Source organism: Nomia melanderi, chromosome 1 (genome assembly GCF_051020985.1).
Source record: "Nomia melanderi isolate GNS246 chromosome 1, iyNomMela1, whole genome shotgun sequence".
NCBI classification, from domain to species: domain Eukaryota; kingdom Metazoa; phylum Arthropoda; class Insecta; order Hymenoptera; family Halictidae; genus Nomia; species Nomia melanderi.
The window spans coordinates 36,565,195-36,590,181 of record NC_134999.1 but is presented as its reverse complement, the minus strand read 5'-3'; the positions used below and the strand labels follow the sequence as shown (position 1 = coordinate 36,590,181).

The following is a 24,987-nucleotide window of genomic DNA, read 5'->3' as shown; positions in this document are numbered from 1 at the left end:
TTTGCACTCGGAAATTTCCCACTAGAAATATTTAACATTTTTTGAAGCGAAGACGATATTTGAAATTAACTCGAAAACACAAGTATATCAAGGAGCAAAGCTATTTTATTCCAATATTTCACTATGGAGGCGTTATACAAAGTTCAACGTTAAATATATTCTATAGTTTCCATGTGTCAAATTAAATGGTGACTGAGAGTCACCTCCCGAGTGCAAAGAGTTAACCCCTTGCAATACATCATTTCTAGACTACTTCAACGACAATCGATGCTATTCATTACCCACGGATCAAAGCGAACAACTACTTTGCTATCATCATTGTATTATCAAACAAAATTTCCACTTGAAGTATGGACAATTTTGTTGCATTTCTTCCAAGTTGTCGATAGTAAAATGGTACATGAGCTCAGTGGCGAAAGTAAATAGTACGCGAAGGGGTTGAAAGAACAAGGCGGTGGTTTACCTGGAATGTTAGGAGTTTGTTATCCCGTAGCCACTGCACGCCCCTGATGGGCCGCGTCTGATACGGGGACAATATGACGCACCTCAAAGTGATCGTCGACCCCGCCACCACTCTCTGCTCCCTGGGGCCCATTATAGCCGCAACTGGCGCCGTGCTCTCGTAACCTGCAATACACGGGCAAATATCATACGACGGGTCGGCATCGTCTGCCGGCGAGATTAGACGGGCTTAAGGCGACGTTAAATGGTTCGTCAGCGGCACCGGTGTTCGTCAAGCTCATTATAAACGGTGTATTCTCGTCTCTCTAAAACCTCGCTCGCCCGGCACTGTGATTTGCAACAATATGCCACGCTCGTAAAGAGATGGATCGTCTGCTCGGTTTGCTCCAATGTATACTTGTCGTTCGTCTACGGTTTAGAAGAGAACAGTGTACACCGGAGACTAAGTTTAATTAACGGCGCTAAAGTTAGAACAGCTCTGCTTTAACAAGTAGAGAGTTTAGACGAGAAAACTCGGCGAACACCGGAAGAATCATTGTTCAATTTACCGCTTCGACATCGGGAATATCAAATTTCGGATACAAGTGTCTGAGTAATGACTGATTCTACTTGAAGAACTTTAACTTGCGGTGTAAAGAAATTCAACTGTAACTCTGTAATTCAACTGTAATCCAACTGTTCCAGAAGAGAATATAAAAATGCATCGACTGGTGATAAGATTACACATGTATAAATACTAAATTTGTCTATTAATAATCTTGCATATTATGATACCTTTCAAAACAATTTGGAAAATTGACATTTCTGTGACAATTGCCTGTCGACGTGTGACACGTCGCTGACGTTCCTGTAACAGAAGCGTCTCGACCGTAAGTGGTTAAGAGATTATTAGTTATTCGACTCGATCACAGAATTCCAAACGTACACGTACAAGAAACTACGAGCGTGCTCCGCAGAGTACTCCGTCTTAAGTAGAATCAGTTATAAAAGGGCAGACGTGCGAGACAAATGTTGCGATTTGCATGGGAAGCCCGTATTTCCTGAGACACGGCGACCCGGTGCGCCGTTCCGCGAAATTTATTTCAAAAGATTTCTCTAATCCCGTAACGTCCCTCCGGGGCAAAAGGAATTCTTTTCTAATTACGGGGAACTCGCCGGCGAACGAAATCCTTCAGGTGTTCATCCGCCGGCGAGCAGACAAATACATTACGCGTGCGGCAGCCTTTCTAGCTGGTCGACGTAAATAAACAAATTACAGTCGGCTGTTTGAAGTGACGTTAAGCAGCTCGTTGCGTCGAGGACCGAGAAAGTAATTACTCAGCGTTGCAACGCGGGCCCGGCGGAACGGGCCGAGAACCCGCCGGTCGACGGGCTGAGGGGTTAAATCCATTTTACGTTTCCGCACGCTGCGGAGAGGCCGCGGGACCGTTCGTTACACGCTGCGCGTGTGTACGCGCGGCTAAAGACCGGGTCAAGTTACGCGAATCGCGGGGATCAATCGGAGATTCCATGGTTTCTTGACGGCTTCGTTAGACGATCGGCTTCCTCTCCTTAGACCCTCGCGATGAAAACACCCCTCGAGACGAATTAATTACGCTCGCAGCTGGAAATATTGCCGGCGGAAGTTCGCCGGGCTGCGGAACGATCGACCGCGCCACGGGAAAACGAACTTTGCCCGCGAACTTTTTAATTGACAGCATCAGGCCGGCGTCTGGCGTATCGCGGTCACCCGGTAATTGACGCTAGTCGCTGTCTTGTCTTTGATAATCTGTCGCTGGATAGAATCTAGTGTTTCTCTTAGGGGAATGAACGATTCGATATTTTGGTTTGAAGGTTAACAGTAAAGACGGGTCAAATGACCATGCCTGATGTCTTCTTTTTGCAGTGATTGGAAGGAACAAATGTTTCTCTGAGAAATTATTGACACTAGAACTACCGAGCATTTAATGCGATTAATATGCAATTCCTATAAAAATTGTAACAATAGATTATTTTCAGTTTCTTCGGGCACCCATTATAGTACTCAAATGAAACTATTCATTTCCAAAATCATTTCGAATATTCAATGCTTCGAAGATATGAATATTTGCAAGAACTTGCTAGTTCTGGTGTTAAAGATTCATTTAGCACTACGCAAATTGAATTGTAAGTCAATTAAAGTCTCAACAGATGCACTCTCGGAGTTTCTGTAGCGAAATTTTAACCCTTTGAACTCTATAAGCTCCAATATTGCACCAGTTAAAATATTAAATATTTTAATGAATCTTGAAGAAACTACCCTATACTTATTAGATTTTTCACACATCCAAATTTTGTGCTAAGAAGGAAACTAAAGGATCTAACAAATGTTATAGTATTTTCCATTTTCAATAGGGATACTATAAAAATTAGTTGCAGTTGCTGATACATTCCAAAACCATCTGGAGTGCTAAAGGTTAAAAGGTCAATTGAACTGCTGTGTAGTTTCAGTATTAATCTCGGATTTTAACGAATTAACTGTGTTTGACGAGTATACACGTCATCGTAAAGCTTGATATGATACTAATTCTTTCAGCGATGAATTCTTTATTTTCTCATATAAATATGTAATTCTTCTTAGTTTCGCTTTGATCTTTCATTAAAATATAATCTACGTGCATTCGTCCTGCGTTCGACGAGTACACGCTCCATTTTTTTATTTTATTGCGCGCAGAACGAGAAGTTTTTCCAACTAAATTCCACAGTTAACTGGTTAATGAAGTACATTAAAGCTTGTCTGATTCTAATTAGAACGAAGGAAGATTGGAGATTATTTATTTTTTCGGATGGAAGTTCTGTTAAGGGTACCTAAGTGGGGATGTTTTATATAGAGGATTCTAAGGTGAGAGGAGTACACTGCGTAGAATGCTCTGATTAATTGACCCCGGTTAACGTTGCATGGTTTTAATTAATGCGAGCGTCGGTCCCCGCAGATTCAGCAGAGACACAAAGAACAAGTATTTCCCGCTGAACAGACGGAAAAGAAGGCGGCACCGCGGGACGTACTGTCAAGTTTGTACATTTTAATTTAGAGGGTCGGGCCAAGTACTCGTTTAATATGCGTGCCGCCGTGAAACGACGCGTGCTTCTTTCGCCGCGAGAGCGTTTCGCGCGCTCCAGTTCCCGCCTGAAATCGAATTCTCTCTCTCGCTTTTCCATTTATCTTTCTCTCGCCTCTCCCGCGGCCCCAGTATTCCGTTACTCCGGCGACCAGCCACGCTGACGCGATGCTTCCCTCCCCACGCCGCTTGATTTTATTTCTGACGGCTCGATAATTCGCATTCGATTCGAGACCCATTTAAACTGAAGCGAATGCAGGGTAGTTCTTAATGAGGGACGAGTCAGAAGGAATTTCTCATAATTTCACTTCTAAGTGTCCGTCTAAGTATTCCTTTAATCGTGTTCGTTATTTAACCATTCACCGGGACAATCCCTAGTTACCGTGAAATGCATTTCAAATTGAATGCGCCTCCTCGATCTTTGGCTCAATAGACGCGATCCTGAAGATCGAGACACTCGTTAGGAGTTGAACTAAAGAAATTTCGGATTGAACATTGTGAAAATGAAAAATCAGTCGTAGAGTACTGCAACGTTTCTCTCATTTTTGCGCGATTAATTCGCGTCGAAAATCGTGGCCCGTATTTCGAGCAACTTCGCCCAGTCAGAACGTTTCGGCGAATATATTGCGAGGCTGCAGCGTAAAGAGCAACTTCGCAGCCTGAGGAATTCCCATGACAATCCTCGGCTAAAGAGTACTGCGAGTTTTCTGCATCCCCGCCGTCGGTCGACAGTTCTCTGCGCAAATTTACACGTTCTTCGGTGACGCACGGTAACGAAGATCCGACGGAGATGTCTCTTAATTATAGATACTTTTTGTCTCGGAGTGGAGGGGAAGTTTCATTAATCTCTTAATGCGATCTACGCGTTAGCCGATGGAAATGCATAGGAGCCCGAAGTTGGCGCGTTATACAGAATTCGTTATAATCAGGATATTTCTCGCGCGGTTTCAATGCCGCGACTTTTCCAACTCGACCGCCGAGCCCGTGAAAAACACCTCGGCAAAGGGGGTCGCTTAAAATTCGCTGAGTCCGGGATCTCGCGAGAGAAAGCACGCGGGACAGTTGAAGAAGGTATACGAGACGGTGGAAAGTAGGTGGGTGGCAGCAGAAAATCTGGCGCGGAGCGGTCAAAGGCCCGGAACGACTCGTCCCAAAGGGATCACAATTACGATTCACTTACCGCGAGTCGAGCGTTGAGCTTCGCCGGTATATTAAAACGCGACCTACTTTCTCGTGTACCGAACGAAGGGCAAGTGAAACGAGTGGGATCTCCGCGAGGAGAAATAACTCGAAGGAGAGTGGGCGACGAAGGGGAAGAACGAGAAGGAAATGGTAAATAAGAATAAAGTTGAGAATAAAGAGCAGCAGGTACGAGCATATGCAAAACAGGGAAGAGAAGAATAGAACGAGCAAGAGCAAGGAACGAGAGGAGAATTAAATCAAGAGAAAAAAGGAAAGGATAAATCCTTAGTACCTAGAAATTGCAGCACGAGAGAACAATGGTCACACGCTTGAGACACGGCCAGATAATTCATTAGACAAGAAAATAAGCGTGAGGGGTGAGAAACAGGTTGAAGTGGGGCGGATATGTAGGATTTTCAGGGTACTGTGTAGGAGAGGTGTAATGAGCAGTAGTCTCTGGGCTTTAACCCTTTGCACTCGAGAGGTGACTCTCAGTCACCGCTTGATTTGATACAAAATTATAAAGTCTTGCATGTAATATTAAGCTTTGTATAATGCATCGATACGTGGAATATTGAAATAAAATATATATTCAATAAAATATTGAAATAACATGTTTCAAAGAACATCGTCTGCATACCATTGGAAAATGTTACGTATTTCTAGTGAAAAACTTTCGAGTGCAAAGGGTTAATACACTTTCAACCCTTTGCAGTACAAAGGTCCCTCTCAGTCAGCACTTGATTGGTGCATCAAATTGTAAAATTTCGTATTTAACGTTAAGTAATCTGTCGATACGTGAAATGTGGAAATAAAATACCATTGTTCCCCTTTGTGAATAGATTTCTCGTTAAGTTGGTTTAAAAAATCATCTATATCCCATAAAAATAAATTCAATATTTCTACTGACAAATTTTTGTGCAAAGGGTTAATACTCTTGACTCCTCCAACTTGTCTCCGACTGCCTTCCTCGCTGCCTTCTCGCATCTTACTTCATTCCCAATTATTCTATCTTCCTCTTGCACTCACCCTCTCACACAGTCTTTAACATTCGATCCCAAAACAGTCTTCATTCCTCGATCTCTCAAGTTCTGTCACTCGGTCCTAATTCTTCTCAGTCACCCTATCGCTCGATCATAAACACTTTTCATTTGCACCCTAATTTCTCGCATGCCTACACTCCTATCGCTTGGTTATAAACATTCTTCATTCACACTTTAACCCCTTGGCCTACAACGATTGAGACTCATGGTGCAGATCTTCAACATGATTCAACAAACATATATATTACTCAGTTCATTCGAATTCAAAGTAAATATTATTCCTATAATCAACTATTACACTTAAAAGGAAACATAGGCATAACATATGCTTAGAATTTTTCTCTTTCCAATAAATTATCAATGACAAATTAGCCGTACCGATCAAACTTCAGAAAGAGATCATAAGCCAAGGGGTTAACCCCTTGCCCTTCGAGACTCATGGTGAAGATTTTCAACATGACTCAACAAACATATATATTACTCAGTTCATTCGAATTCGAAGTAAATATTATTCCTATAATCAACTATTACACTTAAAAGGAAACATAGGCATAACATAAGCTTAGAATTTTTCTCTTTCCAATAAATTATCAATGACAAATTAGCCGTACCGATCAGACTTCAGAAAGAAATCACACGCCAAGGGGTTAATCTCTCGCACACCCCACAAACACAACGAGACAAAGGAAGCGACGCGGAACGTAAGGTGGACGTCCCATGGCGTGCGATAATGTTGGGACGATTATACATTATTCAACGCGGAGATCACGGCGGGGACTCGTTTAACGCTGCTTTCCGCCGAAGTTCTTTGGAGACGCGACGCGCGGTTCTGCTCGCGGCCCAGGTGACGAGGAAAAAGACCCCTGTGAAGGAGGTTTCCCAGGACTACCGGGATTAAGGATAATCCTATTAGACTCGAATTAATCCCGCCCCCTCCGCCGCTGCGTTCCACCGGGGAACTGCACTTCTCCGCGGCGAAATATTACGTTATGCCGTTATTACCGTACACGCGGCGGCAGCCTGTTTCCACCGGCTAGAGCGCGCCTCTCGCCTTTTGCTTTCTTTTACTTGCCGTCGCCCTGTCGTCGGGGAACCGCTTCCGCGACGTTCGGCCCGCTCCGCCACTGCTGAATTTATTATTGGTTTAATCCGCCGGGACCGATAATCCCGCGTAAATGTCACGCGGCAGGGAAAGACGCGGTAACTATGCAGATGTGTGTAAATTGTTTAATATTCTATTAAGGCGCCGTTCGGATTATGGCTCGCTGCGGGGCCGAGAAAGGATGACGGAGGGAACAGCTCTGTCGGGGAATCAGCTGGATTATTAATAGTCTGCAGATTTTAATGCGCGAAAAATGTTCTTGTACATTCTCCGACTGGGAACAGACTTCTTGATACTGTCGAGTTCCATCGAGATATGAATTATTTATCGATTGAATTTTAATCTATTTCGCTTGATAGATCCGTTACAAATTAATGTAGCTATCTACATTTTGTATTAATACGTCGAATTAATTCATTACTGCACGTTCATCTAGTTAAATGTCACCGTGTATCATTTGTAATATAGAAGTGATTCCAAATAATCATTTTACCGAGTGAACTATAGTAATTCGATTTGGTTGACCCATAGCATTCGACGTGTTAACCCCTTGGCATATTACTTTCGATACTAAGCTGTAATATTTTACTATCGAATTTGTAAGAAATACAAAATTTTCACTTCAGGAGGAAATTTCATTCGAAGATAAAACATTGATAATAGAAAAATAGTTTGCCTTGATCCGGTAATGAACAACATTGATTCTTGTTAAATTAGTTAAGAAATCTTCATCACGAGTCTCACTCGTCATTTTACGGCAAGGGGTTAATAATCACCGGTGGAAGAAATTATTTTAAGAAATTTTGTCGACGGTGATTATTTCGTCTTGAAGCTATATAACACTTTAACCCCTTGGCCTATGATTTCTTTCTCAACTCTGATCGTTACGGCTACTTTGTCATAATTTAGTTCAAAGAGAAAAATTCTAAGCATATGTTATGCCTATATTTCCTTCGAAGTATAATAGTTGATCGCAGAGGAACAATATTTACTTTGAATTCGAATGAACTGAGTGATACATATATTTGTTGAATCATGTTGAAAATCTTCACTATGAGTCTCGTACAAGGGGTTAACCTCGTGGCCTATGATGTCTTTCTGAACTCTGATCGATACGGTTACTTTGTCATTAATAATTCACTGGAAAAAGAGAAAAATTTTAAACATATGTTATGCCTATATTTCCTTTGAAGTGTAATAGTTGATCGCAGAGGAATAATATTTACTTTGAATTCGAATGAACCGAGTAATACTTATATTTGTTGAATCACATTGAAAATCTTCATCACGAGTCTTACTCGTCATAGTACGGCAAGGGGTTAAATTCGGTAAATTTATCTTGTCAGAATTCTCCGTGTCAACTTTTCGCAACAGAGATTCTAACGTGATAAATCTGTTGAGGGACATTAAAGCGGATCTTACGTCCGATAAAAGATTGGTACAAGGCGACGTTGCTCTCGCGCGCGTTTAATAAAATATTTCGCGAGGTGCTGGTTATCCATCAGACGGTATTCTATTTATAAGCATGCGCGATATTAATGGAGGTTGATATATTTCCCCGGCACGAGAAGGTGGCCCCGGTGACACCTTTATACACCGTCGGCCCGTTAAAAAATCATCCGACGGACGGCTTTTTATTTCTCCGGCCGGATCCGGTCGACATCAATCACTTAAGGATAAGTGCGCTTCTTCGCTGGCTTTGACGGCCCCGGGATCCGTCGTCGATTCTTCTTGCAACGTCCTGCCTAGACGCTTCATACTTCTCTCCCAAGTTCCATCATTTCATCCCCGAGACGCGAGATTCCTGGACCTTTTCTATATTGCTCCCGACCACCCCGGTAACTCACACCTTCTTCCCTATTCCCTCGTCGAACAGCCACGAAACTGCCGTCAGGTTTTAGACGACGTTCCGTCGAACACGGAATGTTTCCAGTTATCTGTCCGCTTGCCTCCGCGTTTAACGCTTAGCACTCCAGATTGTTTTGTAATCTATCAGAATTTTTACAGTAGTCCTAGCGAAAATTAGAAATGCTATAACATTATAAAATATATTGTATTATATATTATATTATATATTATATTATATATTATATTATATATTACATTATATATTATATTATATATTATATTATAATATATTATAATATACATAATTATATCTTCAGTCTTCCATTTTCCTTGTTAGCCCAAAATTTGGATGTGCGAAAATTGGAATAACTTTAGGGTAGTTTCTTTAAGATTCATTAAAATATCTAATATTATAACTGGTGCAATATTGGAGTCTACAGAGTTCAAAGGGTTAAACGATTCCTGAATCATTTCGTTTATTCGATCAGTAAAATCAATTTAATAGCATTCGTTCTATTAATAATATCTGTAAATATTAACGGATTCTGTTTAAGTACCAGTGCATGAAAATGTGAAAACATTTCTATTATTCCCATCGGTCCGCTCGTGTGTGTGCGTTACGTTGCTTTCAATTAAATTCGATTCAATATCCAAGGCATAAATGGTTAAAGAGTTTCATTGCAAGCGGATATCGATTAAACAGTGATTAAACAGCACCGCGCAGGATTTATTTAGAATTTCACGTGAAATTTCTATGGAGGGCCGAATTATTCTGATACTTCGATTACCAGTGAAATATTCATTCATAACGATATATAAATCCGGGGATCGCCAAAAATCAGGAACGATCCGGTTTCCTGTTAAATTTCAAAGTCTAATGCGTTCTCCCCGGGCGGTATAATGTTTTCCACGGTTGCGCGGAAAAGTTCGAGAATATTTTCGACCGGTTTTAAAGCGGTGCTCGAGCTGAACTTCCTTAGAAAATATTTTCGGCGGATTATCCGACTCACGACACTTGAGCCACGTGGCTGGCAAGTTTCGAGCACTGCGAAGTTGGTTTATTCCGGAAACAGAGCCGTTTGCAACGATTAACTTTTTATTAATCCCCGCGAGAAGCTATTATCGCTACGCACGTTCGTTCCCGTTGCTAGGAAACAACTTGGAGTCTCTACAAATTGTTAACGCGTTGAATAACGCACGATTTTATACAGCGAACTGCACAAAATGGAAGATATATAGTATTAAACCGTGCGTTTGAATCGCATTACTATTATTGCACGTTGATCTAACTGAATGACACCGCATTAAATAGCTTTATTTATAATATAGAAAGGCTTTCGAGTAATCATCGTTTAATTTGATGGACTAATGGGCAAAATACACAAAATGGAGGAAATATAATATTAACTCGTTTGTTCGAATTGTATTACAATTACACTGTAATTCTATTGTTATATTGAATAGCATTGATATAACTGAATGGCATATTAGGTAGCATTGTTTATTATATAGAAATGTTTTCAAATAATCACCGTTTAAATCAATGGACTAACGAATGGACGAAATACACAAAATGGAGGAAATATAATATTAACTCGTTTGTTCGAATTATATTACAATTACATTGTAATTCTATTGTTACATTGAATTGCATTGATCTAACTGAATAGCACATTCGGTAGGATTGTTTATAATATAGAAATTCAAATAATCATAGATTAATTTGATGGACCAATTGACAAAATACACAAAATGGAGGAAATATAATATTAACTCGTTTGTTCGAATTGTATTACAATTACACTGTAATTCTATTATTATATTGAATTGCATTGATCTAACTGAATGGCACATTAGCTAGCATTGTTTATATTATACAAATGTTTCCAAATAATCATAGATTAATTAAATGGACTGCAATAATTGGATTTGGTTGGAGATCAACGGTGACTCTCATGGGATTCAACGTGTTAAATTCCTCTTTTGTTCACGGTGATGGACTCCAGCGAAAATCTCCCGGACACACATAGGCGTGCACGTCACGCGAGAAGTTTGTTATTCCGTTTGCATATTTACGAGGATAATGTTCGGCCGCTTTCGAAACGATACTTAAATTTCCGTTCTGAAGCGTGTAATTAGTCCGCGTCCGATGCGTCGCCTGTAAATTATTACCCCGGGAAATTACGAGGCTCGCGGGAATCATTAAAATTACACTTAACCGCATCCCACGTAGCTGCGTTGGCAAATGATTTTTTGCATTTAATTAGAGGAAATGTATTTACAAATTACGCTGGGGCCACCATTAAAGGGGAACCTTCGTAATTTTACAACCAATTACTTCTATCTCGCCTAGTAGCCTAGAAAATAACAACTTTCATCGTTTATCACGAAGAAAAACTACATCAGCCCCATCTTTCGACAAACTCGATATCACCCTAAACTTTATTCACCCTTAACGAACAAATAATATTTCCAGTTCACCAAGAAATGTACCATAAATAACAATCGGACACAAATTCACAGAAATTACCACAAAACTCAACGCAATACCAAATAAGAACGATCGAAGCAATAAAATAATCTTCCCTAAAACACATTGCACCCATTACCTAAAACTGCCACGGTAATGAGTCGCTCCGTCAACGAAAAAAGGAGTACACGACACGAAAAGCTCGTGATCCCCAAAAAACAATTCCAACGCTTCGCCGTTCCCGCTGAACGCGAGCGATAATGAGCATCGACGCGCGAGCAGATTATTTATGGAAAAATGGCGGAAGTATCGGACAACGCCGAATCCCGGATTAATTCCCGTGAGTAGCCGGCTCGCGGACAGGAAGCGATGCCAGAGTGCCGGAGTAGGGGAACGGTGAAAGAGAGGGAGAGGTAAAAAGGGGAGGAACTTCCGATGGAGTTTTGATTGCATTGCTGAAGTGTGAATATCTGCGCGCTGTCAACACCCGGCGAGAAAATTTGCAATAAAACGCCGGGAGTGTTCGGCAATCCGTTGCGGGATTGTTTGATTGAAAATATTTTTTAATCGTCCCTGGATTCCGCGATAGGGGCCGGGGGAAAAAGGGGTTGTTATATATACATATGTATATATATATATATATATATGTATATCGAGTCACGGGACCTGTTTACGCCCGGCACGGTGAACTTCCGCGTCCGGGGACAGAGAGCGGGCGTTTTGATTTATCCGGGGATAATTCTGCGCCGGTTCCGTTCGAGTTCCGCGGCCGACGCGCGCGGTACCTTCGATTTATTTCGAGATCGCGCAGCGGCCCAGTACGCCGACACGACGACTACAATGATCGCACGCCAGAAATAGAGCCTCCAACGCGGCACCAACTTACTTATCCGTGTCTGCTGAGAATGCGGCTCGTCGTAACCCTCCGGCCTGTCGGCATCTAAAAGCAAAAGCGCAATAGGCGGTCATCAAAATGCAATTTGTCATACAGCCGGGCCGGCTCGCGACAGATAAATAACCTTCCGAAATTGCTCCCTTGGGGATCCGACCATTCATTTCCTGCGCGATCGCTGCGGAGCTTGATGTCCTCACTGAGATGCGACGCGTTCTCAACGGTTATTCGTTTCTTTTATCGTCGGAACGTTTAATCGAGCTTCGCGAGTACATTGTTGATGGTGGATTGTAAAGTCGAAGGAGTTATTAGTTGTTTAACCCCTTGACGTACTATTTATTTTCGCGACTGAGCTCGCGTAACGTTTTAATATTGGAAATTTAGAAGAAAAGTAGCAAATTTTACATTCTACTTCAAGCGGAAATTTCAGTTGAAGATAATACATTGATAATAGCGAGATAGTTATGAAGAACATTGATTGTTGTCAAATTAGTCTAATCTCCATCGCGAGTCTCACTCATTGTACGGCAAGAGGTTAATATTCACCGGTGGAAGAAATTACTTTAAGAAATTTTGTCCACGGTGATTATTTCGTCTTGAAGCTGTGTAACACTTTAACCCCTTGGCCTTGATTTCTTTCTCAACTCTGGTCGTTACGGCTACGTTGTCATTTATTGAATAGAGAAAAATTCTAAGCATATGTTATGCCTATATTTCCTTTGAAGTATAATAGTTGATCACAGAGGAATATTTATTTTGAATTCGAATGAACTGAGTAATATATATTTGTTGCATATTGAAACTCACCACGAGTCTCACTTGTAGGACAAGGGGTTAATAAGTTAATTGCCTCATTACAAGCGTGAAATTCTTTATCTCAGAGTTTCTACGATAATGTATTAACCAAAGAAATTATAGAATCTATCTAATGTACGTGTATTAGAACAATGATCTTCGACACATTAACACTAGAACTACCAGTCAAAATGACTGTTTTCGATTTTTTTATTAGCAATTACTGATATCTTCGAAGCATTGAATATTCGAAATGATTTCGAAAATAGTTTCATTTCAGTACTACAATGAATGTCTGAAGAAACTCAAACTAATCTATTGTCACAATTTTTATGGGAATTGCATATTAATCGTATTAAATGCTCGGTAGTTCTAGTGTCAACTTTCCAATATTCTTCTAATAAAACAGATAACTCGAATATTATTGGAGTTCGAATGATACTATTGTCAGTAATGGGCGTCGTAACTCTCAGCTGACTGCCGCAGTAAGGTCAGTTGAAACGAACGGTATCTGCAGAAAAGTAATCTGTCCGACTTTATTAAACGAAGACGAGCTTTAAGGGCAATTCAATTTGACGGACGTATTCAAATAAAGTGGACGGACAGGGGGGGGGCGGTGGCAATTACCTCGCACGGAGAGCTGAACAGCATACATCATCTTGGGCTCGGTGTTCACCTGGCATTCGTACTTGCCCGAGTCAGTCTTCCTCGCGTTGTCAAGCCTGAGGGTCCACGCGTCGCTGCCCGGTGTGTGCTGAGGTCCGAATCTCGTGTCGGAGCTGAACGGTGTGTTACCGGACGTGAGGATATGGAGGTCCCTGCTCCTCATCCAGGACACCTGGAAATAAGCGACCGTTGAAATTACGACACGTAATGGGATTAACGACTCGCCGGTTGTATTAAGCGAGGCAGCGCTGAACGCGAGCAAATATTTTACAATTACTCCACTCCTCCGGATACGGAATTTCTGGAATTCGGTTGTGCTCTTATTGATTTTTAAGGAATTTTGGATTGATCATTTTATTGAGTATATTTATGGATTTTTAAGGATGATTGTATTTTGAAGGAAATTAGGGGTTTGGGGAAATATTGTAGAATTTGTAATTGGTTGCTGGGAAGGTTTTGGATTGAAGGATTTTAGTTTTGTATGTGGAAAATTGGGAATTGTTTAGGTGCCAGAATTTCTGGAATTCGGTTGTGCTCTTATTGATTTTAAGGGAATTTTGGATTGATCATTTTATTGACTATGTTTATGGGTTTTTAAGGATGATTGTATTTTGTGGGAAATTAGGGGTTTGGAGGAATATTGTAGTTTGTAATTGGTTGCTTGGGAGATTTTGGATTGAAGGATTTTAGTTTTGTATGTGGAAAATTGGGAATTGTTTAGGTGCCAGAATTTCTGGAATTCGGTTGTGCTCTTATTGATTTTAAGGGAATTTTGGATTGATCATTTTATTGAGTATATTTATGGATTTTTAAGGATGATTGTATTTTGAAGGAAATTAGGGGTTTGGAGGAATATTGTAGTTTGTAATTGGTTGCTTGGGAGATTTTGGATTGAAGGATTTTAGGTTTGTTTGTGGGTAATTGGGAATTGTTTAGGTGCCAGAATTTCTGGAATTCGGTTGTGCTCTTATTGATTTTAAGGGAATTTTGGATCGATCATTTTATTGACTATGTTTATGGGTTTTTAAGGATGATTGTATTTTGTGGGAAATTAGGGGTTTGGAGGAATATTGTAGTTTGTAATTAGTTGCTTGGGAGATTTTGGATTGAAGGATTTTGGTTTTGTTTGTGGAAAATTGGAAATTGAGTTCGTTTAGGTGAAGCTAAGGTGGGGAGTGAATAGTTGAGATGATAAGTTATATGAGTATTTGTTAAGAAAGTATTCCGAGGATCGAAGAATAATCTGAATTTATATGAACGCAGAGGATAATTCAATACTCCAATTCCCCGGAATGTCAGCATAAATTCCTCATAATTTCAGACGAGCTGGCGATACATATCAATTTCACGGAAACCCTCGAAATCGGGGTCACAAAGTGATCGATTTGACGCGGCCGGTGACGGGAATGGGGGGTCCGAAGAAGTTCCCAAAGACATACATCTTCTTTCGTGTGGTATAAATTGTCATCCGATTTTAAAACCTACGGAAAATTCCTTTACGTTTCAATACAGTTTCTCTCTACAATTATTAAAACGAAAAACGATTAAAGAATTAATTTAGCAATACGCGAATTGAAATATAAATTAATTAAGCTCTCGATACATAAACCATTAAAGTTTCTCTAAAGGAATTTCAAAAAGTCAATTCAACTGCCGGTGGTTTTATTAAACACTCGGTAGTTCCAACATAAATAATCAACTCTCGGAATCACAAAAATAAAGAAATAATTTAGCAATACACAAACCGACTCATAAATTAATTAAACTCTCGCTACATGCACTCTTAAAGTTTCTCTAAAGGAATTTCAAAATTTAACTGCCGGTAGTTTTATTAAACATTCAGTAATTCCAACATAAAATAATCAGCTCTGGGAATCACAATAATAGAGAAATAATTTAGCAACACGCAAACTGAAATATAAATTAATTAAACTCTCGATACATAAACCATTAAAGTTTCTCTAAAGGAATTTCAAAAAGTCAATTCAACTGTAGTTTTATTAAACACTCGGTAATTCCACCATAAAATAATCAACTCTCCGAATCATTAAGTAACCGTTCGACTGTGGAGAGTCACTAAATAATCGCATTGGTTTTATTCGAGCCAGCGCGGAGTAACAGTCGCAAATAGTAACGGATCGATCCGGCGTTCCATAAACGCGAGTGTAGCCGCGCCGCGGGCGTAAAGTCTTCGCCGCTAATGACGCGTATTCGTCAGCCCGCGGCGTCGTTGCGCCTCATCCGATATGTACGGCTACAAACGTACTTGGTTGCCGGTGCTGCAGGCCCCTTAAAACCGAAGCCGGCGGAATGCACACTCGCGGCCCGTAAATCAGCGCTCTGTTACGACTTATTTCCTTCCCGGCCCCGGTACTTTACACCCGTGTTACGAGAGGCGTAATACATAACGTAGTAACGTGTTACGACGTCGTTACCCCGCGGGCCCCCGGCCCCGCCAGGAAGGATCGGGACTGTTAAAAGAAAGTTCGGATAGCGGAGAAGATAAAGGCGGAGTTTAATGGAGCGGCGCGCGAAAATCACCGCCTTCGGTTCATGAGGAACCTCGGGAACTATGGGGAAACGACGGATCCTGAAATCCATGGAGTCGAAGGAATCGATTCCTCTTCACGCGTTTCGCATCTTCTTACTGCCACTAACGTGCTATCGCTGTTGTTTCGCGTAATTGTTTAACCATTTGCTGACGGGAACGCGTCGAGCCTTTGAAAACTCATCGAATATTGAATTGTGAATTGAAATAAATTATGTATATGTGTATCTGTGATTGTTTGGGTGGTTAAATTATTTATTCGAAGCTTTGGAGAAATCGAGACATTCGATTGCAAAGGGTTAAGAGTGTCGGAGAGCTCTCAAGAGAAGAATGTTTCGTAAGGTTCAGAGATTCTGCAGATATATACCAGATTGAAGCATCAGAATCGATCTTCCTTCGAAACGTTGAGGTTCCAGGTGAACTCTAAGTGCAAAAATGTCAAATGAACATAAGTTTCGAAATCCCAAGTGAACCTCCAACTTCAGAAATCCAGCATTGTCCCGGATTTCGAAGCTCGATCATACAAATGTCCCAACTTCCATCAACTACACCTCTAAATTCAAAGATTCCATCGGAATCAAGATCCCTTCCAATCGAACACACCCCGGGAATCTTCGAAAGTCGCGATAAAATCGCGCGTTCCATCAAAGCTAGACCACCAAGAATATTTACGCGTTAATAATTTCATTAGATCGGCAACGCGGAATTGCTTTTATCGCGGACAACCGATTCGCCGAGCAATTTAAGCCGCGGCCGCGGTTGATGTACGGCGCAATTATTCTTTCTTGCGGCGGCGAAATAAAATCGCGATTTTCTTACGTCACTGGCAAGCGCCATTAATAAAAGGCCGGCAATGAGCTCGGCCCTGCAGCTCGGTGTCCCGTAGTTAGAGCCACCTTTGACATATCTTATTGCCGCGGGCTAAATAATTAATCCGCCGTCGTCCCGGCCACGCTCCCTGGTACCGCCGCCCCCATAGCCGGGAAAGGGGCGGGTAATGGGAGTTTACTGATTACTCAGTTAAATTCACGAGTTTCTCAACTGGGCGAACCGTTTCCTCTTGCCAGCTTGATTCATCAATTCTTATGAGTTTTCTCCGCCCCGCCGTCCCTCGTCGCTCCGCTCCCAGCCCCGCCGCCCCCGCGGATCTCTAGTGCTGCCGGCGTCCGGAGGATTTAATCCTTAATTCCTCTTGGCCAGTTTACCTTGCGACGGGCTTTTCATTGGCGGGCTCTCTTAACTTTGATCGATGCGCCCGTCCTGTCCGCAGTCTCTTCGGAGTCGTGAAATTGAATTAAGACTGTTCGTTGTTCGCCACGGTCGCCGGGACACGCCGCGGTTACGCGAGCTTTACTCGTGATTATTTTAATCCTTGAATACATCGCGTTGTCGCGCCACGACGTGCCTATCGTTTGCTTTAACGCTGGGTTCACGGGCATTCGTTGTACAGTTTATTCTATTGTTACTGGGGAAATTGATATTCGTTCATTTAGGTTTTGGAAATTGTAGATGCAGAAATAGACAGCAGGATTCGTGTTCGTGTAATTGGATCAACGAAAACCGATTGAAACATTTACCAAATGAATTTTATAAACATTATTTGGTAAACGTTTCAATCGGTTTTCGTTGATCCAATTACACGAATGTGAATCCTGATTGTCTATTTCTACATCTACAATTGCGTCAAACGCGTTCCATAAACCTAGTGGTAATTGCTCTTGGTCTCTTGGATCTTGAGGTGACAGCTGTGAAGCTTTTCAGATTGGAGGATCTCATTGTTGCAATTTGGTGAATTTTCGGAATATTATTCTGATGTTCATTTCGTTTTCATTTGTAACTATTACTTTCTTGAGTTATACTTTATATCTCCGTGATTTATTCTTTACTGAACCAGTTCGTTCACGAAAAGAAATCGCAATAACTTGAATTATTTGAGAAGAATTGTAACACAAGATAATATGTAATGAAAATATTGATTAACGTAATTATATAATATTGTAATACAAAGATGGTAGCTAAACACTTAATTGTTCCCGCTTTCCTTCGCCACAAAAGGACAACTCCGTGGAACGGTCAAGACTTTCACAGCGCTTGACGTGTTAAACCCGCGCGAAATACTTTTCAATGTTTCCGCGCGCTATAATTCACCTCTTTATGGCTCACCGTTGACCCGCGCTCGTGTACGTTCCCGTAACAGTATGAGTTATTGCACAGCCACCGAACAGAAGTATTATTTACGGTGATGGATTGCGTTTACGCGGGGAAGCCCGCTGGCCAGTTGACTGGCGCGCTTTGAATGTATTAATCCGAGTGTACGTGGAAAAGTCGCCGCGAATTTACGTTAAAGATCTGCTAATATCACGCGATCACGGAGCAGGAACACGGGAACCCATAAGTTTCTTTCATGATCTAATTTTAATGTTTCGTTCGGCGGAAACGGTGGAAAGATGACACTTCGAACTGAAAAATGACACAGGCAGCACTGATTTTTGGCTGATCGAAGGTAGAATAGACGAGAGTTACGTAATGGGAGATAAAATGATGTGCGCTGATTATATCAATAAAACGAAGGCACTTTTGGGACAACATAATATTTAAAGCCGTCGTTGCGGGCCGTTTAACGGGCTATTGGCCAGCGGTGGATCGATATCTGGCGGGCGCGTACGACGATAAACAACGTAACATCGACTTTAAAACGGGCTCGACGTGACGCGCCGTCGTAGGCGGACGCAACCGTATCGGAAGCGTTACGGTTGCCCGGCGTCGATTTAATTACCGATTAATCCGGACTTCTTTTGTTCCCATTCGAATGATGCGTCCACGCGCCGAGAGACGCGTCTCGACCGTCGCCATGGCTGTTTTAACGACGACGATAAATCCACGGACAGTTGAATGTGTATCGAGAGTCGATCTCTTTTAATTTCTCTGCTTCGCGTGTCCCGTTTCTTTCGACCGACGCTTCGAACAGTTTTCTAAAGATGTTTCCCGTGCAAGGTTCGACGAGGAATCTACGGAGGATTCAGATGATTCGTGGGAAATTAGATGGATCAGGTTCTACTTTCTTGTTTCGCGGTTATTAATTAATAATTTATTGGAAAGAGAAAAATTGTAAGCATATGACTATATTTCCTTTGAAGTATAACAGTTGATTACAGGGGAATAATATTTACTTTGAATTCGAATGAACTGAGTAATACTTATATTTGTTGAATCATGTTGAAAATCTTCACCACGAGTCTAACTCGTTGTAGGTCAAGGAATTAATATCTTGAAAATTGAATATTCCAAAAAATATTGGGAATAGTTTCACTCGACTATAATGAATGCCTGAAACTCGAGGTTAATTATCATAAAGATTACATATTCGTATTAATTGCTCGGTAGTTCCAGGTAAGATCGTTTTTACCATGAAAACAATAATGAAATTTCTACACCCATCTCCAAATAATATTCTGCTTTACATAAACAATAATAACATGTAAACAGCTGCAGCGGACCACCACCGAAATAATTGTTTATCGACTATTTGCGCGCAAATGTTTCCACATTGTAAATACAAAGAACAGAAAATAATATTTGTCCTTCGTTAAACGTGCTACCGTAAAATATCATTGTTCTCGTTCGATTATATTCCTCGCAGAAATGTTCTATCAACGCAGCGATGAATATTTCATCGACAAATCGTCGCTATTATCATTAACCCAGATTCCCCTGTACGAGTTCTTCCGCGAACCTTCATTCCTTTCTGTGATCGGATCGTCGCAGGTTTTTTCCCTTCAATTTTCCCCGACGCTTTCGTTAAACGAGCAATCAGAGCACGGTAACTGGATGCACATCGGAAATGACCGTGCCCCGATAACCGGATATCTAATACCCCACTGTTTGGCCTGTCGAGCGACGGGGAAGTATGAGCGATCGGATAAGCCGGCGCGGCCGACGCGGGCGAGCTTTCTTTCGTCGTCCATCTTCCTCCATTACAGACTGAACATCGGAGTCACGGGGAAATATTAATCGCGACGAGGAAGAGAGCTCGCTCTTTTTGAAGGGCCGGGGCGCGCGCGCGCTTGTCTCGCCGAGAGGCCGCGCAAACCTTTGCTCATTACAAGACGGATCCCGGCGTGAAAGGGAATGGATTATCAGAGGGAATTATACAGAGACCCGGCCGACGCGTTGCCCGGGCTTCTTTCGACTCTCACCTTGCTTCGAAATAGAATTCTCGTCAATAATTAAAGAACACTCGCATTGATTGCTTCCGCGGCAGTCCGTCCGACAATTCACCGACCTCCGCCGCTTTGCAATTTTTAAAGCTCACTCCTCGGGACCCGCGTCGATCGACCATTATTCATTCCTTTGCTTCACTTAGTCACCGCTCGGTGGAATTGCGGTTTTCTGAACTGTTCTAGGGAATTTCGGCTGCCTGAGATTCTATCGATTCTACTACTTGGAATCTACTCCTAGGTTTGTACTGTACCGTGGCCGAAGGATTTTAACCCTTTGCACTCGAGAGGTGACCAGTCACCAGTTGATTTGATTCAGTGAAACTATGAAGTTAAATATTTAGTATTTTAAATTAAACTTTGTGTTGCTGTAGGGAATATTTAGATAAAATAGCTTCGTTGCTTAATTTATCTGTGAATTATCGTTAAATTAGTTTCAAACAATGTCGTCTGTATCTTATTAGAAAATGTTGCATGTTTCTAGTGAAAAACTTTCGACTGCAGAGGGTTAATACACTTTCAACCCTTTGCACTCCAAAGGTGCCTCTCAGTCACCACTCGATTGGTGCATCAAAATTGTAAAACTTCGTGTTTGACATTAAGTCTTGAGTAATCTGTTGGTACGTGAAATGTGGAAATAAAATACCAATGTTCCCCTTTGTGAATAGATTCCTCGTTGAAAGACTCGTGCAGATTTTCAACATGACTCAACAAACATATATAGTATTCAGTTCATTCGAATTCGAAGTATATATAATCCTCTATAATCAACTATTATACTTAAAAGGAAATATGTATAACATACGATTAGAATTTTTCTCTTTTTCCAATAAACTATCAATGACAAAGCAGTCGTATCGATCAGAGTTCAGATAGAGATCATAGGCCAAGGGATTAACCCGCTTGTCCTACGAGACTCATAGTGAAGATTTTCAACATGACTCAACAAACATATATAGTACTCAGTTCATTTGAATTCAAAGTAAATAATATTCCTCTATAATCAACTATTATTCTTAAAAGGAAACATTGGCATAACATAAGCTTAGAATTCTTCTCTTTCCAATAAATTATGACAAAGTAGTCGTATCGATGAGAGTTGAAGAAATCATAGGCCATGGGGTTAATCTCTGTTATACCCTACGAAAGGAAACATGCTTACTCAATAATCCCCAAGCAACGCGACGGAACGTTTCGAAAAACGATGATCACGGCGGAAGCACGGTATCAGGGCAGGTCCAACGTAACGAGAAGAGAATCCCGGGCGCCGCGTGCGGCTGATTTATACAATAATAACGTAAGCAGCACACGCCGTGGCGTAATGGTCCGCGGCGTAACGGCGAAGGTCATAACGTTAGGGGTGAGAAGAATGTACGGCGCGGCGCAGGGAGGGAAGGGGGCGCGGTGTATCACGGCATTTGGTCGTATGCCAGTTTACTCGAGTGTACGTCGGTGCCGTGCACCGAAATAGAACTCGGGCTTTGAGGTCGCCACTCCCGGAGGAGCGGAAAAGACGGAAAAAGCGGCGCTCGCTCGCACGCTCGCGGGAAACGGAGAAGAGGAGGGCGAGGAGGAGTCGTCGCGGCGGAGAGACAAAAGGATGGCAATATACGGAGCCAGCATAACCGCTTTCATCTGCTACGTTGTGACACAGTTCGCCGGATAAAAATGCAACTCCTACCAAGTCGTTGCGCCGCAACCTTACGAGCCTCGCTGCTCGTTCCACGCGGCAATCTTTCGCCCGTGGACCCTATCCTGCACCCCCGTACGATCGGCCGTGCGCGCGACACACGAGTGTTTCTTAACTCCTTGCCCTACGATTTGTTTTTCAACTATGTGTGGTATGAATGGTATTTGAATATGTTTTATTAAGAAAACATAGGAATATATAATTGAATAAAATAGGAATAAATAGAAACGATATAGCTCGTAGTGTACAGGTCCTTTCTCTTCTCAGGTCAACGCAACTCTCTCTAAATCTCTCGCCATCACTTAAAAATCATTCTCTCCCCACAAGCATTCTTCTTACACTTCCAACAAATTCTCACACACCCCACTCTCACCACCACGCACCCATCATCTTTGCTTACGTATCCTTTAGGAAAAAACCCAGCAACCCTTGGGCCTGGTCTCCATGAGTCCCTTTCTCTTTTATGGCCCTTAGAACACTCGCTGTCCCACTGTCTTAAAACTACGATACTACATATGATTGACACAACTACTTTGCCATTAATAATTGATTGAAATGAGAGACAAATTTTAGGTATATTCTATGCCTATGTTTGCTTAAATAATAATAATTGATAACAAACGGATATTTTATTTGTATTTACAATTGACTAATATTTATATTTTTTTAGTTCTGTTTGAAACCTTCGTCATGAGTCTCACACGTTATTTTAAAGCGAGGGGTTAACCAGTTAACCGTGGAATTTAATTGGAAAAATCTCTCGTTCTGCGCAATAAAATCGAAAAATGGAGCGTGTACTCGTCGAACGCAGGACGAATGCACGTAGAGTGTATTTTAATGAAAGATCAAAGCGAAACTATGTTATGCCTGTATCTTCTTTTCAGTGTAATAATTGATTACAGAGGAATAACGTTTACTTTGAAATCGAATGAACTGAGTAATATATATATATTTGTTGAATCATGTTGAAAATCTTCACCACGAGGGGTTAATGCACACCCCCATTCGCTTTGTCTTTCTTACCCTTGCACCCTTCTCACTCGCATATTTCGTCCACAGTCAAAATTCACGCAGTCACGTGCACTCTCTCACGGTCGCATTCACACTATTTACCAAACATCGCACGCACAACGAATCATTCATCCCACACATGTTCATGTAAAAAAATAAAGAATTCATCGCCGACAGAATTAGTATCGAGCTTTACTATGACGCGTATACTCGTGAAACACAGTGGACTGGTTAAGTTAGACGCGCCAGACTCAAATTTTTGGATTTTCGCGAATTTGTCCGCGCTCTCGTTGTTTTTCCCCGGGTAAGCGGGGTTTCAACGGAAATATCCCGGCAGTCTTTGAACCGTGAAGATTACGGGACGCAGCGCGTCGGTTGGGATCCTTTTGAAGGCGCGGAGTGTTCTGGAAACGGTAAACACGATAGGATGGGAAGAGGGGATTTCTTTGAGATTTGGACTTTTAGGGTTTGCGGCTAGAGGAATCGGAGTATTGTTGGAAGATTGCGAGATTGCCGAGTGTTTGTTGCGGATTTTGGATTGAGAGTTGCCAGTGTTTTGCTGGGAATTCGGTTCTGAGAGTAAGTCGATATACTGTTATTGGTAGAATTATTTGTTGAGAATGAGATATGGTTACTTTCAGAGCGCGTCGAATTTCTCAGTAGTAACAGTCAGTGTACGATCAGCCAAGGCTAAGAAACATCCCAGCTGAAATGAATGAAACGATATCGAGGAAACACTGTTTCCCCACTTTCCTGTTACAATAAAACATATTCAAACATCGCTATCGTCTTCCAGAAATTTGTAACTCCTCGAATTATGCACTCCTTCCAACATGTTAACAATAAGAATCCTCACAGATCCTCTAGACTACGACGACTATTATCGAGCGGATTCGACTCGCGTTTATATCTCCGCTAAACTTCTCGGTGAATGAAACTCCGGCGAATAACTCGCGGAAACGCGACCTCCCGCTTGGAAATTGTTATCGAACAGCGATTTTTCATCGGCTAATTGTTCACTGGCAAGTCCTCCGCGAAACGTCCGGAAAAGTTTGCCTATCGGCTCGAATGTTTCCGATTTCGAAATTACGCGAGCGCTCAAAGGCGAGCGATGAAACGTTCGCAGGACGTAATCATCAGTTTCCTTCGTTTGTAACGCGAGGCAGATGATTAGTCGCGGAAACGAGGGAGAATCCGAAACGTTATACCGTGAAAACCGGCGACTCTTTTTTCCGTTCGCGGGAACGCTTGCCGTCCGTTTTTTAATCCGATCCCGTTTATCGAGGAAAGTCGAATATCGCTCGCGGAAAAATTGCGCCGACGCGGCGCGGCATACACGACCCGTCTATCCGTCGAAGCGGCTTACGCGAGCAGCGCGCCGCGATTTTTCGGGCCGACCGCCGTTCCCCTCCCGATTCGAATGTAAATAATTAATTCAATATCCACGCGAACCGCGGAATCCATTTCTCCCCGCTCGGGAGGATCGTCTTTTCCCGATACGACACCGGTAACAAGTTCCCGCGGGACACTTATTCATACTTCCGGCACGAAGTTTCGAAATACACCGGCACGGCGGAGGGCACAAAAGCTTCCTCGAAATCTTTTTCATTTCCGGCGGCGGGATTCGATTAAAAAGTTGAGGGTAAATGGAATTGCGCCGAGTCTGGCGCCGAAGTCCGTCGGAAAATAAATTTTCACCGCGAGAATGGCTCGCCGTGCTATTGAAAGTTTCATTATTTTCTTGTTTCCCGCATTATTTTCCCCCGAAAATCCGGCGAGTAATTGAATTTCAACCGGCCGTGAATTTCGAAACGAACGATATACCGAGGTCCCTTATTTTGACCGGGTCTTGTACTCCGTGTCCGACTGTACATCGATTGTACTAGTTGTACTAGTTGCACTTACTACAGTTGTACTACTTACAGTTGATGACTTTCGCTTTGCAGCTCCGCGCGCGTCGCGTTTCGGTGATGGAACCGCAATC

At 42.0% G+C, this 24,987-nt stretch overlaps 1 protein-coding gene and 1 long non-coding RNA gene across 5 annotated transcripts in view; one reads left to right on the top strand and one right to left on the bottom strand.

The window, feature by feature from the left end:
• The window catches only part of LOC116423883 (zwei Ig domain protein zig-8), a 181,490-nt gene that overhangs the window by 21,520 nt on the left and 134,983 nt on the right, over positions 1 to 24,987 (bottom strand). For 2 of the 3 annotated variants that reach the window (XM_076367777.1, XM_076367767.1), the window contains 3 exons: positions 13,499 to 13,709; positions 12,071 to 12,124; positions 464 to 627 (listed from right to left, as the gene is read on the bottom strand). In XM_076367777.1, the coding sequence (XP_076223892.1) occupies positions 464 to 627; positions 12,071 to 12,124; positions 13,499 to 13,709 (429 nt within the window). The remainder of the gene's footprint in view (positions 1 to 463; positions 628 to 12,070; positions 12,125 to 13,498; positions 13,710 to 24,987) is intronic. The other variant, XM_076367782.1, reaches the window with a different exon arrangement.
• LOC143174528 (uncharacterized) overlaps positions 13,556 to 24,987 on the top strand; it is an 89,074-nt gene continuing 77,642 nt past the window's right edge. Inside the window, exon 1 of one of the 2 annotated variants that reach the window (XR_012998620.1) lies at positions 13,556 to 13,657. This is a non-coding gene — a long non-coding RNA (uncharacterized LOC143174528). Of the gene's footprint in view, positions 13,742 to 24,987 lie in introns of both variants that reach the window. The other variant, XR_012998621.1, reaches the window with a different exon arrangement.